Source organism: Podarcis liolepis, assembly GCF_965112155.1.
Source record: "Podarcis liolepis genome assembly, chromosome: 14".
Classification (NCBI taxonomy): domain Eukaryota; kingdom Metazoa; phylum Chordata; class Lepidosauria; order Squamata; family Lacertidae; genus Podarcis; species Podarcis liolepis.
This window is the reverse complement of record NC_139569.1, coordinates 17,307,795-17,326,288: the sequence shown is the minus strand read 5'-3', so window position 1 is coordinate 17,326,288 and position 18,494 is coordinate 17,307,795. Positions and strand designations below refer to the sequence as shown.

Genomic DNA, 18,494 nt, shown 5'->3' with positions numbered 1-18,494 from the left:
GGTAGATGTTACAGAACTGTTAGCAGTACTAGTTGGGAAACCTGGCATTAGACGGCTAATAGTCTGGCAGGATCTGTCTGCAGAACAGATTTGCTGCCAGGCAGTGTCTTTTAATGCAGCCCATTTTGTGCTTGAATTCCACGTGACTAGAGAGCACCTGGCTGTTCCAGAGCAGCAGTTCCTTTTGCCCACAGCCAGTAATTCTGCCTTCCCTATTTTACACTAGGTCATGTTGACACTTCCTGCTCTTAGCAAATGAATCATTGCATCTCCAGATGGTTCAACACAATTGTTTCCTCTGCTTGTCTGTGGCTCCCCCCTTCCTCCCCGCACACCAGGTGTTGGTAAGAGCAAAGAAATATCCCCTGATGATAATGCTTATAAATTATATTTGGAACTGCCACCTCCTGCCATCCAACTATATAATAATCTTATACAGGACTGGTTTAGACATTACACTTCTAGTAAGTTATTTTTCATTTGTGCTTCTGAGAGCTGACCTACACATTCTTAAAAGAATCATTGGAGTAAGTGGAAGATCTGCATGCCTGAATATTCTCCATTCTCACAGGTAGAAAACTAGTACTTCAGGGAAGGGCTGCTCCCTGACATTCTAGCTCTCTGTGTGTAAAGGTAAAGGGACCCCTGAGCATTAGGTCCAGTTGTGACTGACTCTGAGGTTGCGGCACTCATCTAGCTTTATTGGCCGAGGGAGCTGGCATTTGTCCGCAGACAGCTTCTGGGTCATGTGGCCAGCATGACTAAGCTGCTTCTGGCAAACCAGAGCAGCACAAAGAAACACCGTTCACCTTCTCTATTTATCTACTTGCACTTTGACGTGCTTTCAAACTGCTAGGTTGGCAGGAGCAGGGACCGAGCAACGGGAGCTCACCCCGTCGCGGGGATTCGAACCGCTGATTGGCAAGTCCTAGGCTCTGTGGTTTAACCCACAGCGCCACCCGCGTCCCTTCTCTGTGTGTAGGGAGTTCTAAAAATACATGCAAGAAAGAATTCAATTATCACCACATATTATCTGTGGTGATACAATCTCATGAGAACAACACTATATGTGGTGCTGAATATTTTGAATGGGTCTGCCCATGTCTTATCAAGGAGGCTTGTCTCTATTGAAAGACCCTTGAAAGAGCCTAGACCACTTGCCATCTGGAATTCTTGGACCTGTAGGTGGTGTTCTACCAGGAAGCCGAGAACATCTCCCAGGCGGATGGCGCTGTCGATGTCTGGCTCACCCAGGAGTAGCTCACACTGCCTTACTGCCTCCTTGGGATCCTCTGAATAAAGCCTAGGAAGGGGAAACATCAGACACTAAGCGCTGTGGGAGAAAAGCTTTTGTTACATCATTAGCCTCTCAGTGGAAAAACTGTTTGATGCCTATCAGGTATAGAAATCTAAATACATGCATGCTCCAAGCAGTAGTATTTCCTTTCTCCCTGAATATTTTAGCAGGGACTAAGGAAAGAGCAGAAAACATAGATTGCAGGCAAGTTGAAGTGCCAAGAAGCACACAAGTTTCCATCCCCACTCACAGACACCAGAGTTTTCATCATACACTGCCAAGACTCTGCCCCCACCCTTCTGTTCTTCACCAGGAATAAGAGCAGGGTTGTGTACAGTTCCGATTGGCTGGCTGCTGTGTCAATCGCAAAGCCAGCCTGAAGCAGACATAGTGGGAGAGGGAACCATCCCGAGTGTCCAGCTTATCATTCACCATCTCTTTCCGACTGAGCCTCCTGAACTGCAAAGTTCAGGATGCTTTTGACAAAGAATGTGCAGCATCCCCAATGCACAAAAGTCTTAGCTGTTTCCTCTCACCTCCGGGCCTGAATGAATCTCTTCACCAGGGCCATCTTGTTGTGGAGGAGTGCAAGTTTGCTCTCCTGCTCAACGGGGCTGCGTGTCTTCGCCTTTGACAAGCATTTGTACGCCTCGGTTAGGGCTCCCAGTGCCTTCTCATAGTTCTGGTACTCATCCACCTCTACCTGCAGAGAAAGTAAATGGGATGAACTTCACTTTCTCTTGTGCAACCCAAGCTCTGTGTCTGAGGAACACCTACGCACCTGAGCACAAGCATCGTAGAAGCCAGCTAAGAGGTCAAGAGCCCTCCCTTTGGTGTAGAAGCTGATGATGTTCTTCATAATCTCCGGATCCTTGTGCCAGTCCAGGGACTGGAGATAGTTGGCAGCCATGATGTAAATCTCTCTCTGTCTGGAGACACCAGCAAAGAAGACAATCTTCTCTGTGTCTCCCGATTTGAGCAGGGCTCTCATTGCCTGCAAATGAAGGGGCAGAGTTGGTGAGGCTTGCGTTTGCCTGTCGCAAACAGCAGCAGCAAGCCAGGCAGAGCTAGGAAAGAAAGACCTGCAGAATTGCATGTTTCAGTCCAAAGTTTAGGATCCCACAAAAAAATCCCATCCCCGTACTCTTAGGCTGAAGACATAGGGTTTTTATCAGTGATAACTAGCACCTTAAATCAAGATAAGCTAACAGGAAGCAAGTGCAGAAGATCAAGGACTGGGAGTAATATGTTCCTGCCACCTCATTCCTAAGGTGACAGACATTCTGAATTATACTGTACATTACAGAAAACAAAAAAAGCATGGGTGACAGGGAGGAGAGGTTGTCCAAGCTCCAGGTTCAGAGGTGGTAACATTTGCTGGAGAACAACAGGCCTCTCTCCTTGCCCAGCTTGTGGGCTTCCCAAAGGCATCTTCCTAGGTCCTTCTCTGGTAACTTCACCAGCCGAAGTTAATAAAAGGTGCCCTTGGCCACCAGGGCTCAGACTTCCAGAAACTTTTTACTAGCATCAGCTCCTGCCAGCAGCCACAGCAGTGCGGCACAACTTGCCTTCAGCTTGTTCCCCGACTGCGTGTACTTCTTAGTGGCCATGTGGTAATTGCCCTGCCGCATGCAGCAGTCAGCAATTTGCTCCAGAAGTTCCCGTCGCAAGTCCTCTGGGACCTCTTTGGAGTCCTTTGAAATGGTCATCTTCTCAGCCATCTCCTCGGTGATGGTCAGATTCTGTGTCAGACAAAGCTGGAGAGCATCGTGGTACTGCAAGAGAGAACAGAGTAAGATCTTGCAATGTGAGTGGAGGTGAAGAGGGAGGGAAGGAAGGAAGGAGGACAATACAACTTGCCAAGCCCAAGCCCTAGGATGAGAGCATCTTTTGAAGAGCACTTTCTAACTCTGAGGCTGAGCTCTTTTTTTTGGAATGTGCAGTGCTTCAAATGTGATTCCTAGCAACACAATGGAAAATAAGACATCAGGGAAAGAGTAACCAAAACCAAGCCATTACAAGCTTCAGGGTGTTAGGGCCAAAAAGAAACATGATAGGAATGCACCAAGGCTCAATGCCGGGGGGGGGGGGAGTGGAGAGAGGGAGGGAGATGGGAGTCAGATAAACTGTTTTAGCCACAAAATGGGCACTGCAGACTATCCTATATCATGACATCAAAGGTCAATGGTCATCAACCTTGGGTCCTCTGACATTGTTGGATTCTCCCAGCCAGTCAGGGATGATGGGAGCTGCAGTCCAGCAAGATCTGGGGAACCAATGTTGAATAGCACTGTTCTAGGCAACTTGCAATCTGAAGGGGTGTTCAGAAGTTTACTCAACAATTACGAGCTTCCACCTCACACTTTTTGGACACCTTTTGGGTCCTCAATCTCTTCCCTAAGAAAATGGAAGACAATTATTTCCTCTGCCCAGCTACAAAAGGCATTCAAAGTGATTCTGTTCTGTGTTATTGTGACAGGATTCAAGGCTTAAAAGGGTAGTTATCAATATATGATCCCAATAAATTTCTAATGTCATGCCCCCAAAGAGTAAAGACCCTCCACAATCCTATTATACTTGAACCGTTCTGCTTGCCAAACAAAGTTTTGCCCAAAGACCATGCAAAGCTTTAGTCCAGAGGAGATTTTGAGAATGTTTCCTAAAAATGGTGGTTTACGGATTGCAAGGTCAAGAACTGAGGGCATAGAGGACAAGGTTGTCATTTGCTGAATGAAATGTCATATATACAGGTTACCTTTTTGGCAGCTAGCAAGAGTTCAACTGCCTTCTCATACTGGGCATGTTCAATGAAGAAGTCAGAGCAACGAGCCAGCAGGGCTGGGTCCGACTTCTCGTCCAAATCGTCAGCAATGAGCTGCAGGGCTCCAAACTGCTCTGTGGCAAAGGCTAGCTCCAGAGCCTTGGACAAATGTCCTGCCTGTCAAAGGAGACACGAGGCTTTAGCTTCCAGATTTTTGTTATTCTTTATAATCCACTTTTCAGAAAGATTTCTTCACAGCACGGTAAACACAAATATATGCATACCGAGCATACAACAATATAAAGACAAGGTGCTTGGACTGGTCAGGGCAACTGCTAAGTATGTCTCTGTTCTTGGCTCCCTGTGAGATGGGGTGGTGCCTGTCTGCTTGAAGGAAGCAGTGGTAAAACCACTCCTCAAGAATCCATCCCTGGATTTGGAAAATCTAAGTAACTACCAGGCAGTTGCTAATCTCCCCACCTTCGGCAAGGTTCTTGAGTGGATGGTTGCACACCAGAGCCAGGCGCTCTTGCAGGAAATTGATTTTCTAGATCCATTGCAATCAGGGTTTAGGCCCAGTTTTGGCACATAAAACTGCTTTGGTATTATGTCCTCTGTTGGGAGAGGCACAGGGGAAATGTGTCTTTGTTAACTGTCCTCAACCTTTAAAACATGTTTGTGGGAGGGAAATTATTGGTTTGTTGGTTTTTTATTACTTATTTTGTGTTCTCATTTTGTATTTTTATGATGTGAACTGCCCTGTGATCTTGAAGTGCAGTACACAAGTTTAATGAACACCACCACACAGTTTTAAAACAGCCATCATCACACAGTGTGTCTATGAAAACAGCATATAACTGGAATTAAAACAGCACCACAAAGCCACACACACATATATATGAAAACACATGTTTTCAAGGCCCACTTAAAAATGAGCAAGTCCACATGGCCACTGCAGTACAGAAGCCTGCCGATCAGCCACCAGGAAAGAATTTTGCCTCCGACAGTAGTATTCATTTGATTTCAGAAAGGGTCTTTCCACAGAGACGGAAGTGCTTACCTTGTGATACAGCATCACTGCCCTGTCCATTTGTTCTCCCTTCCCTTCGTAATAGCGGGCTGCTTCTATCATGTCTTCTGGTGAGCTGAGGAGAGCCAGGTTCATCAGCTGGTCATCCAGATTGTTCTCCTACTCCAAAAATATTTACTGTATTAGTTATGGTTGGACCTCCCACGAGGCACTCGCCTTAGGCAACTGATGCTGAGGGATGGCAGCAGCAACAGTGCCTAGCTGTTCCTCCAGAGTTTCCAGCCACTGTCAAATGTTGCCACTTGGCCTCTCCTGGGTCCGTTAATCTGACTTTATAATCTCTGGCACAATGAAGGATGCTATCCTATCACCAGTGCTGAAGTAAGAATCAACTGCTAGGCCAGCTGGCTTCTGGCAATGTAACTGGGGAGGTGCCATCTTGCCCTTCACCTCAGGCAGCCGGTTATGACCTCCCTTCTCTGGGTTCCATTGCTAATGTCCGCAGTTAAAACTGACAATACAAGATGAAAACCAGAAACCAAAGCATCTCATAGTTTCCAATGTTATGCAGTTCCTTTGAACTGAACAATTAAATTGCTTGTTTACTATCTTAATTTCCATGTATTCGGAGTTCTAAAGAGCCAGGCAATTAAGAAATTTTAAATAATATTTATTCATTCCATTGCTAGCTTTATTATGTGAAAGGAACCCACAGAGGTTCCCAGGTGGTCTCCTTTCTAGGCACTGACTTGCCCCAGGACTGTTTAGCTTCAAGCAAGTGCCTTCAGACCAGACCCAGGAAATAATAGCAGCAGCTCTATCAGTTTTAGCTCACGCAGATAGAATTCATTCGCAAGGAGACAAAGCACCCTTGTAACCCCTTTGGTGCAAAGGACACATACATCTTCCTTCCAAGTTGTACCTCCACTGCTGGAAAGTTGCCTTTGTTCACTACACAAACCTCAAACTTGGAAAAAGGCGATTCTCTGGCCTGCTGGCACTACTGATACTTTAATCAAAAAAGTATGGAAGAATGTTGATGACATCACATTTCCATGACTTCTCTCTAGAATCCTCAGGTTGAATGTGCTGAATAGCATCCACAACACGGGGCCAATAACAACTAGCAGGGATTTGTGCTTGAGAGTCTCTATACGTTTTTTGGCCCTTGTGGCTGGCTTTTCCCATTATCGCCACAGCTGTGAGTCAAAGGGCTCTCTACGGTTTCATTTGGAAAATGATGTGATGGTGTGTGAATGTTGCGTGTACCTTGCACAACCGAATAGCGTTGTTAAATGCTTGTGCTCTGGTGTAGAAGTGCACAGCCTGGCTGATGTCATCATTGCTCTCATAATGACGGGCGACATGATATGAAGCTGCCCAGTTCCCTGTTGCATTTGCTATTTCTGCTGCCTGAAATGAAAGGAGGGAGAAGAAAAACCATTATACTTACTTAAAGCATCAAATGGCTGCCAGTGCTAGAGAACTCACAGAAAGGAAGCTTAATAGTACTGAAAGAATGTATATACTGCCTTTCCTTTCTAGATGGAATAGTGAAGTGGTTCAAGCTTACCTTCTGGGTGTTACCTAGGAAACAGTGAATACGGACCATGGAAAAATAATCCTGAGCCAGTTCGTAGTATTTTAAAGCCGCATCCATGTCTGCCTGACCTTCCAGATACTGGGCCCACCACTTCCACAAGCCTCTGGAAAACGGAGAAAGGATGACTCAATTAATTGATTAAACAGTGTGCCCTACTAGATGCAGAACACAACACAGCTAGAGCTTTGCAACAAAACAAGTGCTATGGCTTCTGCACAGAGGGTGCAGAATCTAGATGTGAGGGGTGGAGATGTCAGAGTCTGAAAATGAGCCCCAAGGATGCTTCACCGAAGATATAGCCACTCTAGAACCCCAATGCAATAAGGGTGGCCAAGTACAAGTGACTTATGATCACAGCCTCTGAAACAGAATCCACTGGCATCTCATGTGGCATGAGAGATCATTGGAGGTTTTTAAGCAGAGGCTGGATGGCCATCTGTCATGGATGCTTTAGCTGAGATTCCTGCATTACATGGGGTTGGACTAAATGACCCCCGAGTTCTCTTCCAACTACAATTCTATGATTTATATTCACTTGACAGCAGGCTGGGAAGGAGATGGCAGAACTACCAGAAGATCTTTGTCTGGCCAGCAAATAAGACAAGAATGATCTTGCCCTCTCTACTGCAGTCACAGGGCAACTGGCAGCTGGAGCAGAGTTCAGCCTGGCATGGAGAGATCACACAAACACTCACTTGTCTTTCATCTTGTTGACGTAAGACTCCAAGGCCTGTAGATCTTCTGAAAGCATTCGAGGAACCTCAAACTTGTGCGTCTCTGACTTCTCATAGCTGTGCAGGAAAACAGCAGGTTTTCATTAGGTTTTCAGGGCCTAGATAGGGGCACAGGACTGGGAACGTGGCACTGCTATGCACTGTCCTACTGCGTCGACGGCAAGAACACAAAACAGGTGTATTAACTGAAAAAGTTGGCTGCTAGGTGTTCGTATGCCAACAAAACCATACCACGACTAGGAATAGGATGCTGATATAGCTCGGACTGCTCTAACACCAATCTTTTGCAGACACCCATAGGACTGGAGGTTGCATCCAAAACGGTCATTTCCCCCTCCATTCCTCTTCCCTGGAGCACCATTGTGCACCCTCAAAATTGGCTTAAGAGGATTTGGGGTATCCACCAGAGCAGGGGTTTTTTTTTGGGGGGGGTGCAAGGAGAGGAGAAGAATGGGAAGTCCTGTTGTGTGAGCTAAGCCCTCTGTGCACAGAGTTGGATGCAACTTTGGGTTGGGACTCTACTTAATACTTACTAGGTCAGTGCAAGATTGCGCTCGTCTATGGCTTCCAGGTGCTTTGCATAACTGTAGTAGGTGGTGCGCAGGTGGACGCGGTCGTGAACCTCGGCTACTTCTATGGCTTTGTCCCACTGATCTGAGGCCTGGTAGAACTTGTTCAAAAGGTCATAGCGCTTGCACTGCTTATACAGTTGCTCAGCATCTTCCTGGAATGGAGATCAGACAGCTAAAGAATGAAGAGTGCTTTGGAAATTATGCAATTTTTATATGCATGCGCATATGCTTTGTACAAAAAAGAAAACGGGAATACAAAAGACAAAAATGCAACAATGAGAAATCAGTTAAACAAAATCTGGATGCGGGAGAGGTGAGTGATTCAGAACGACAAAAGTAAAAAGTGCATTGCGCAAACAATATAATAATTATCTGATGAAAAGCAAACTAATGTGGGTGATAAAAAAAGAAAAGGAGTATTTGGCCAATAAAAACGTAAGTGATAAGGAACAATAAGTCCACTAATCATTATCCAAAGTGTTTAGTATAAAATAATACATTTAGTTATGTGTCTTTTTTGAATTTCTAAGTTAAAAAATGGGAATGACAATGTTGCAATTCTGAGCATTGTGAACTCCCCTGATATTTAGAAGAATGAAAGGAAGTAAAGTTTAAAATAAATAAATATGATATGGTACCCACACCATAAGTGATGAAAAGTACTCAACTAGCCGACCCGACCCCCCAAAAAAATCTATAATGCAGCTGAACAAGTGAGCTGTCACTTGTAAATTACTAATAATTTTTATATTGTGTTTCTCATGAACTGCGGGCATGTTGAGAGAGCAAAAAATACTGATCATATTTTTGCCATTTTCATTTTCCAGTTGGATGGTCCAGGCCCAGGCAGAGGAAAGGAGTTTGTCACGCTTCAGATTGCTCTCTGGTGTACAACAAACGTATTCCTTGTGATTCAGTTGGAGTGTGATGGAAATTACCTATTTTTTCAAACTGTGTTAAACCTAGAAATAATGAGAGAATTTCGCAATGCTGCCCTAAGAAGATTGGACTAAATGTATACATAAAAAAATAAGAGCAATAATGTGAAATTTTGAGATAGGCAACAACGCACTTCCAATATTGAGTAGTAGCAAGGGTTAATTAAAAGAGGAATTTGAAGAACTAATTGAGCCCACAAAGCCCAGAATAGAAGCATTATGACCGAGACAGGATGTTTAAATAAAAATAAGGAAAACGCTAAGCAATCCGACCTCTAGGTCACTTGGTGAGGGAGGCGGCCTCCGCATGCTCCAGCCCAACAGGCTGAAAAAGTCTTGGCAATCTCTGAAGCAGTAGAAATAAATGGAGGCTTGGGAAATGCTGCCACTCTAGAGCAAACCTTGGACTTTTAGCAAAGTGTGAAAACTACGCAGCCTTAGATGTTGGCTCATGAATTTGGGTGGGTGTGGGTGAAGTTATCAGACAAAGATCAAAGCAACATAGACAGGACATAGCAAGTGTGGAGGAAGAGAGTGGGCAGCATTTGCTCTCAGCTGTCAAATAGAGCTTCTCTTCCAAAGGCAAGTTTAAAGTTTACTTTTGGTATTAAACAAGGGGTGGCTAATGGATTTTAAGCTGGACGGTCACATTTGCTGTTGACCAATTACCCGAGGGCTGCATGCCAGCGGAAGGTCAGGGGAAAGCAAAGCGGGTGCAAGAGGTCCCTATCTGCTTTAACCGCACAGCCTGAGTTTCCCAGAATGACACAGAATCCTGCCCCAAAATAGTGGCAGTCTGGAAGTGCCTTTAGTCATCTTTTCAAAGTGCCTGTTTTTTTCCTGCTCCGACACAATTTGGGAACCGTTCATGCTCTCCAAATGGCTTAATATGAAATGAAAGAGGGTTGCTTTGAAAAAAGACACCTGACCTACCAGCATACCCAGCTGAATTGCCAACATGGCTACCCTGGCTTCCAGCTCTGGCTCTTGCTCAGCCTCCCGCAGTGCCTTGGCTCCTCTAGCATGGCCCATATTCCCCAGGCAAACTCTGGCAACATCCAGCCTTTGTGTCTTCACACACATGCGGGCCATGTTCTCCCAGACGGATTCACTGCAGGAAACAAGAAGGGGTGAGGTGCTGAGAGTTGCATTTTGCAAAGGAGGAACCAATCTTGGGAAGACACCGTGGCAGCTGAACATGCCCTCATACAATACAATTACAATACATACACACTTGGATTAAACAGTAGAAGATTCCCAAAATATTGTAAAGGCCTACGGAAGCATGGCATGAGAATCTTGCCATCAACCCACACTAGAAAGAGGGAGGTGGGGAGGAAAGTATGGCTGTCCTTAAAGCAAGGCAGAGTATGTTGAGTCTTAGGGGAGGGAGCGCTGGGTTAAGTGCTGTCCTGTTGGAAATGTGAGAGCTACCTAACCTTTGAATTTAGGTTTTTAAAATACATTTTTGCCAAGGCATACCAGTAAGGGGGGTGGGCTGTGAAATGAGTGATTCCTACAATTTCTATACTTATTTCTGGAATTTCCTGCTTAATTCTCACCTTGCCCATCTTAGTGAAAAATGGCTAAAGCTGGCCATCTTGTTTGCTTAACAAGTGGGTGAAAGACTTTGATAGCAAGCAATTATCTGAACCAAGACACCTCTGCCTTTAAATCACCCTAGCATTGTGTGGACGGATCATTCTGAGGAGCTGAGTATTCTGTACTTAGCAACTAAATTTGCGTGTGTTAATCTTTTAAGTCAGATGTGGGTGAACTCAGAATATGACCAAATGCCTTTCAGCAGGGGGCTGGGATCAGTCTTTTTCCAAAGTCACTGAAGCTAATCATGGAGGGTCTCATGTTATATGGAAGTTATGTCAATCCTATGCAATGATCTACAGAGATAAACCATATCATAAATTCAGATTAACACACACCTCCTTACAGCATCCCCTCCCCAGGCTTGTGCTCCGAGCAGTGGCAATGGAGGGGGCTTCAGCTCCCCCCAATATTTTTTTGCAGGGTGCCGGGCCACCCCCTGCTGCCGGCAGGCGCCCTCCACATGTCCCAGCCACAGCCTCTCCCCGGCAGCCCAGAAGCCAGGAGGCAGCTTGGACAAGCGTGGAGGGCGACGCTTGCTCATACCAGCCGCAGCTCAGCATCCTGGCTCTGGCTGTGGCTGGGCCGTGCAAGCACAGAGCCCTCCGTGCATGCCAGGGTGCATCACATGACAGCGCCCCCTCAATGTGGGGGGCAAGTTGGTGCCCCTGGCTTCAAGCTGAACTGTTGCAGCAACAGTGTGACCATGCCTCCACCTAAAGTTAAGTACCTTTGCCTGATGGAGTGCATGCAAGTAACCTGCAACTTCTCCTGCACAGAAGTTGTTGCTGTGTCTGCCTCTTCAAGCCCCTCCTGGTCCTTGGAGACAGTGGCAGAGAGGATGGAGGGGATTCTACTGGCCCAGTTCTCTCAGGAACAGTCTGCTCCTGGCATGTCCTGCACCTCCTTCCCTGTCTCCAACTGCTTGGCCTCTTCCCCTCCTTCAGCCACAGCTCCTGCCTCATGGGAGGCACAAAACCCCATAAATTGTTGACCCCTTCTCCTGGATCAGTCTCAGAGCCCCCTGCCTCTGCCACACACACCTCAGAGCCCTGCCATCCCTGACACTAGATGGCATTTTGATTGAATCAAGTTGGCAGACCAAAACATCACTTTGGCATGATTTTGCCTGTTTTTTGACATTGCTTTGACCGCCACTTGAGATATCATTGCCAAACTAGGCATGAGGGTTCCCAAGGTTGGGGCGAGGGTCATCTTTTTATGTTTTGGTGCCAGACACCATTTTGAATCAAAACGTGTATTGCAAAATTCAAAGGATAATTGTATTGCAGTCTCTGCATTCATCCAGGGAAGTAAATCAAGTTGGTTCACTAAAAATGCAGACTGATCCTTAAGCATCTCTGCTCTTCAGAAAACACAATTAAGATGGCAACCTAAAGGAATTAGAAGGAATGTTAATGGAGAGAAGGCACAGACCTATAATCTTTTAAAATGTCTCATGGAATCTCCCTCTTGAAGGCTGCTTCTTTTTGTCAGTGCAGTCTATCAAAGGCCGCTTCTTTTCCTGCTGAATATTAAGCTCAGCACCCCAAACAAAACAGAGCAAAAGTCAAACAACAACCAACTCAACCCCCCACAGCAGACTCTGAGAATTTCCTGAGTTTATCTTTGGAATGCTACCTCACATCTGCACTTCATCAGCTAGAGCAAGAGGTCCTAACAAAGACCAGATGCAGCAAGGGGAGAAGTGATGGATTACAATATTTCTCCCCTCATTTAAAGGGGCACATCCTCAGTTTTCCACCTGTAAAATGGGAATGCAAGCTGCCCACTTCATAGAGCTGTGAGGATAAAAGCAAAACATTCATTTTTAAAGTGTTATGAAATTATACATTTAATTATAACAGTTCCTGACTTAGATGTTTTCTTGTCATCCCCCCCCCCCACTTTATTTGTATTTCATTCATTCAAATCAAAAGGACAGAGCATCAACTAGAAGAAGTGATGTGGGACAATTCTGCTGAAAACAGAAACTGGAGTGAAAATTGATGATGTTTGATTATTTGTCCCATGTCCAGAATGAAAATTAAACCAGCAAACACAGCCAATATTGCTAAGGTTGCTGCTTTTAGCCCACAAATGATACATAATAGATTATGTTTTCTCCTATTTAAACTGTGTTTCGTTTGCATTGAAACGGATGGGGTGGAATAACATAATGGCAACATAATCTATGTCATTAAGGGATGCAGGTAGCGCTGTGGTCTAAACCACAGAGCCTAGGACTTGCTGATCAGAAGGTCAGCAGTTCGAATCCCTGCGACGGAGTGAGCTCCCGTTGCTCGGTCCCAGCTCCTGCCAACCTAGCAGTTCGAAAGCACGTCAAAGTGCAAGTAGATAAATAGATACTGAAGGGACCCTGTCCCTTCAATACCGCTCCAGCGGGAAGGTAAACGGCGTTTCTGTGCGCTGCTCTGGTTCACCAGAAGCGGCTTAGTCATGCTGGCCACATGACCCGGAAGCTGTACGCCGGCTCCCTCGGCCAATAAAGCGAGATGAGCGCCACAACTCCAGAGTCGGCCACGACTGGACCTAATGGTCAGGGGTCTCTTTACCTTTTAATCTATGTCATTAATTAACTAAATTACAGAAGTTTTGCCATAGCAAACAGCATGACAAATAATATGGATTTTGGAGGGAAATGAACTGCAGTGGAATGGAAACAGTGCTGCATGTAAAAAAACAAAGGGTGGAATGGGAAATGATGCCTTCTTACATTCCTACCTAGAAGTATACAATATATTGCACCTTGTTCACAAAATCTCTCACTGATGTGATTGAGATGCTTTTCAGATTGGCAAGTGGACTAAAGACTGAAAAAAGGGGCATCCTGAATTACCTTGTGGAACAGCAACTCTCATCAGGCTTAAAAGTTATCTAAAACTGAGAACATTGCAGTACTTAGTGACATATACAAAGTATGTAAAAATGGACAATCAACTTCACCACTAGATGTGGGAACTAAAGAATATGACCTAATTTTGCAAGGGCTATGCTTGAGCATCCTTCAACTGTCCAACGGAACATATGCAGTTGTCTTATGCCAAGTCAGGCCATTGGTCCACCCAGATATACCACTGAGCTACAGCCCTTCTTGTTATGGACCTTGCAAGAGAAAGACACCTACTCAACAGAAGGCAGCAATGCCATGTTAACACTGCGAAAGTCACTTCCCATTGAATTAAAATAAATGGGGATAGCTTTGCTGCGGGTGGGGGAAGGAGAAAATTTATCTTTTGTAGGACAAATATGCTCCAACAGATTAGTGCACAGCCTCCAATGGCACAGAACAGCGTAATATTAAAGGGGGGGGGAGACAACTGGCAACTGGTGGGGGATTAAAAAATGATAGGGGTAAAGGGGGGGGGGGTGACATGCCTGACAGTGATGACACTCAGCCACACTGACAGAAGTAGGAAGCCAAGGGCTGCCATTTACCAGCAAGCTGGGTTAGTGACTTGAATGGTAATAAAACACTGATTCTCCATGCAATAGGAGCACGTGATGGGCTGGCTTTGTCTGGGTGACAGCTGCAAACAACTCCACAAACCCCAGGAAAACCACAGTATACATAAATGCCTGATGACTAATTTCAGCGTTCTCACTGGAAAAAAGCAGCAACACAACACTAAATGTGAAGAACCCTAATGTGGAACAGTACAAACAACTTTGTCCCCTCTACCCAGCCCCACCTGCTTCCCTCCCCAGGAGGAGACAGGAACCAGAGAAGGAAAAGTATCATCCTGTCAGGTCCCCATCAGGATGGGAGCCATATTGAAGAACTATATAACTGAAATGGACCTCAAGATTTCCTGAGTTAAAAAAACACACCGTAGGCCGGGGCCAGGAAGAGGGCAAAGCACTATTCCCAGCTGGCTCACACTTCTCCCTCCCGCTTCCACTTTCAGAAGTAGAAACAGAAGGATGCCCAAGTCCCCAGAAGCACCTTTCACTCTGGGTTCCTCTACAGTTTGCTTCAAGCACACAAATGACAGCTGGGAATTATATGGAAGGGCCACTGTACAGCTTACTTCCATTTCTGGCGCATGTCACCAAACTCCTGCCATACACTGGCTTCAGTCAACTTAACAGGGTGAAGTTTCTGCACGATACCTATAACAACAGGTAATAATTCCCTTAGGTTCTGCATCTGGGAAAAGCCAGGTCTTATAATGGGTTTATTTGCTGTTCACCCATGTATTTTAGCATTGCAGGAGCAAAAGCAAAGCAGATACCAAGTTATATTAGTTTTAGCTATCATGACATCCTGCAGAGAATCTTCATAGCTGTAGTTTGGTGCGGGTGCAGATCTCTGTTAGAGATCCCAAACCAGGCAGAATTTGCTGATGAAACAAATGACAGTTAAACCAATTCAGTTCTGTTGCGCAGTAAAGGTAAAGGTACCCCTGCTCGTACGGGCCAGTCGTGACCGACTCTAGGGTTGCGTGCTCATCTCGCTCAAGAGGCAGGGAGCCGGCGCCGTCCGAAGACACTTCCGGGTCACGTGGCCAGCGTGACGAAGCTGCAACTGGCGAGCCAGCACCAGTGCCGCACACGGAAACGCCATTTACTTTCCCGCTATAAAGTATTTATCTACTTGCACTTAAGGGTGCTTTCGAACTGCTAGGTGGGCAGGAGCTGGGACTGAATGACGGGAGCTCACCCCGCCGCGGGGATTCGAACTGCCGACCTTACGATCAGCAAGTCCTAGGCACTGAGGTTTTACCCACCTGCGTCCCCCTTCTGTTGCGCAGACATCACCCCTTTCCCAGTCCATTCTACCATCTACATATGTATGATTATTTTTTATAAAAGAAAAAGATGGATATAAGCATGTGTTGTTTCCCAAAGAGTGCCAAGAACATCTGCAACTTGGGCTTAAAAAGATGTAATCATCACACATGTTTGGATTTAGTGCAGGCTACAACTAACACAAAAATTATGCAAAAAAGGAAGAAAGACACAGAGGGTTGTGTCCAATGCTAGCCCTACTATTGAAATTAATGGACATACCTAACTTAGTTTCATTAATTTCAGTAGGCCTACTCTGAGAATAACTGAGATAGCTACAACCTTGAATATTCAAAAACTAAAAAAAAGCAAAACACATACTGATTTCAAGCTACAGTTACCTGCTAGTCTTATTTTAACATTCTTGTAGTTTGGTGGGGGAGGCAGGTCTGTGACCCTCCAGATATTGCTCCAGATCTCCCACAGATCTCAAACCCTTGGTAAATTAAGAACTTTCCCTGAATGTGAAAACAGGCTCTGGTAAATTGAGCAGACAAGACCAACATTGTGCCCAATGGTAAAGAAGGTGGTTACTGCATGTGCTGTAGAGGAAAGTTAGGGGCAGATGGGGCTTATCAACCTGGGAAGGTAGCCCATCTGGAAGAAACACTTTGATTCTAAACGTCCGCTGCCTGGAGGGATTATCTTCAGGAGAAGAGAAGGCTAAGGAGTAAACCCTACACAAATCCAGAGTGGAGTCCCTAAGATGGACCTTGTACACAACCTTCCAGCAACTCCTGCAGCCCAGCTGATGTCAAATGTATTGCTGTACTTTCCTCTGGACCACATGAGAGATGCCAAGAAGTGGGTATTGTTGTCTGGGCAGCCTGGGACCTCCACACACACACTGCCTAGGCTTGCACTCCAAGAAGGTCACTTCGGTGCTCTTAAGGCAGCATTTTGATTTCACCCCTGTAAATGTACTCCATTGTCTCTTCAGACTGATGAATGCCATCATCTCTAAACATTAAGCCATGCTGGCTGGGGACGATGGGAGTTGGAGTCCAGCAGTATCTGGAGGGCAACAGATTGTCCACCACTGATTTAATGTTACCACTATATTAGGAACTGTGTATAGAAATATGATATGAATGAGGAGCACTAGTTGCACCTTTATTTATTTATTGCTCCAATTGCCAGGTTGTTGTTTTTTACTGGATACTTCTGCCACTGTTTGATATTATTCATATACATTTCTGCTTTTATTCTTTTTACACCTGCTGTCTGTTTTTACAAGCATTTTACTGCTTTTTACTATAGTTTTATTTTGATTGAATACTTTCAGGTTATTAGCTTTTTTCTATTTTTTATGTGAAAGGCATATTTTAAAGTAAAATTAGCTTTTGCAAATAAAGGCAAGAGCTGTAGTAAAACACACACACACACACACACACACACACACAGGGAAAGAGTTGCTTGACTGTCCTTAGCACTCATCAACATGACCAATTTTTGTCCTGCAAATGGAATTACTCTCATAAAGTGCACATCAGCATGATGTGATGCTAAATTTGTCTTTGGAAGACAGATACTGCAAGAGAAACTCCCAAGTGACAATTTCCCCTCACATACTTTTGGTTATTTTTCCTGTCAGTAAGCAAATTGTTAAAAAAAATAAAAATCTCCAAACTTCTTGCTTTCATTGCCAGGATCTGAGAGTTTGGTTTTTAATTTTGCTTGGGAAGAGGCCCAGATAACTCTAGTCCCTGAAAAGCCTTGATTTTCCCAGTCGGGTTTCATAATTGGCTCAAGCCCCAACAGCTGAATCTGGCACATAAAAGGACCTGTAAAACTAATCCTACTAACACAATATCACTGAACTGGTTACATTTTTCTGGGAAGCAAAGGAAGAGAGAGGGAGGAGAATACTGGAATGAGGGGGGAGGCTTATGGGGGGAGGGCAGGGGAGAGAGAGAGAGATTGGAACTTTAGAAGTCTCCCTTAGTCTTTTTCCTTTCAGGAAACACATCCTGTTCACATCTGACTGCTGTGGCAGTGGCTCTGTTTGTTGCAGCCGGCTACGCCCTGAGGCTCACCAAAAACAGCCACAAAAACAACCATTTCCTCTCCATTGAGAGATAGGAGGAAAAAACTTCCTTGCAGCAGAGGTTCTGCTATCCTGCTTCTACCTCACACAGCCCTGACATTCGCAGAAGAACAGGGACAGCAGAACAGATTTCCTTGGAATACACTAGCTTTCCAGGGCTCCTTGGGGAATAAGTGTTGAATTTTTCCTCAGAATTTGTCTTGGTGTTAAGAATGAATTTCTACTGCGTCTGTGGGATGCTCTGAGTTTGGGGCAGCTGTGAAACGATTTAAGAGCTCTTGCTGCCTAACTCCTATGCAGATCTTAGTCTCCTCTCACAGCTGTGTTCCAGAAGGTTGAGGCACCCGGCACCGTTTGCAGGCATTTTAGCCTCTACTGTCCAAGAACGCAGCACTTCCTACATCAACATTTCGCAAGTTGGTTCCAGAAAGAATGCACCTCATCTTTCAGCTCTTCACCAGCTTGGCTCTGCTCAAAGTGCAGGAAGGTGGATAAGGCACCGCTTGGGAAGACAGAACTCTGGAAGCCTCGCTTCTGCTCATTATATGGATTGCCCCTCTCTGCCTAGTTGCTCTTTGTGCAATCAGAAACCCCCCAGGAGCTGACTTTGAGAATGAATGGTGATGTTCTCTAGCCATTCATAACTTCATCCTGCGCCTGCCTCCCATCTGCAGCCCCAATTAAATGTACTGCAGCTGATCGGGACTCTTGGATCTTCTACAAAGAGAGGCTGCCAGCGGTTGATGACAGTCAGATATGACTGTCCAGAAGCTGGTAGCCACAGCTGTGTTGGTAGCTCTGGTCTCACTTATTCTCAACAACGCCGCTGCCTTTACCCCCAACTGGGTGTATCAGACCTTGGAGGATGGGCGAAAGCGCAGTGTGGGGCTGTGGAAGATGTGCTGGCTGGCAGAGAAGGGAAGAGGAGGTACAGGCACAGGTGCCAGGCATGGGCAAGGGGCAGAGCGTGAATGTGAATCCTTGGGCTGGGGTTCGGAGCCAGCTGGGTTCCAGGAATCTCGTAGCACTGTCAAACGTAAGTCTTGATTTTCGTCATCACTGTCTATCTTGTGTTATGTAGAGAGCACCTCTCGAGTC

General features: G+C 45.5%; 2 protein-coding genes across 3 annotated transcripts in view; one reads left to right on the top strand and one right to left on the bottom strand.

Annotated features, from left to right (window-relative positions):
* The window catches only part of IFT140 (intraflagellar transport 140), an 82,165-nt gene that overhangs the window by 1,998 nt on the left and 61,673 nt on the right, over positions 1-18,494 (bottom strand). Inside the window, exons 19-29 of the mRNA XM_083474152.1 lie at positions 9,869-10,046; positions 7,959-8,149; positions 7,387-7,482; positions 6,662-6,794; positions 6,358-6,501; positions 5,119-5,247; positions 4,053-4,235; positions 2,866-3,072; positions 2,079-2,291; positions 1,834-2,000; positions 1,162-1,303 (exon numbers count right to left, since the gene is read on the bottom strand). Coding sequence (XP_083330278.1) covers positions 1,162-1,303; positions 1,834-2,000; positions 2,079-2,291; positions 2,866-3,072; positions 4,053-4,235; positions 5,119-5,247; positions 6,358-6,501; positions 6,662-6,794; positions 7,387-7,482; positions 7,959-8,149; positions 9,869-10,046 — 1,783 coding nt within the window. The remainder of the gene's footprint in view (positions 1-1,161; positions 1,304-1,833; positions 2,001-2,078; positions 2,292-2,865; positions 3,073-4,052; positions 4,236-5,118; positions 5,248-6,357; positions 6,502-6,661; positions 6,795-7,386; positions 7,483-7,958; positions 8,150-9,868; positions 10,047-18,494) is intronic.
* TMEM204 (transmembrane protein 204) overlaps positions 17,243-18,494 on the top strand; it is a 32,352-nt gene continuing 31,100 nt past the window's right edge. The window contains exon 1 of one of the 2 annotated variants that reach the window (XR_014518928.1): positions 17,243-18,432. Coding sequence is in view for 1 of the 2 variants with exons in the window: in XM_083474564.1 (XP_083330690.1) it covers positions 18,153-18,432 (280 nt within the window). In the remaining variant the exon portion in view is untranslated. The remainder of the gene's footprint in view (positions 18,433-18,494) is intronic. The other variant, XM_083474564.1, reaches the window with a different exon arrangement.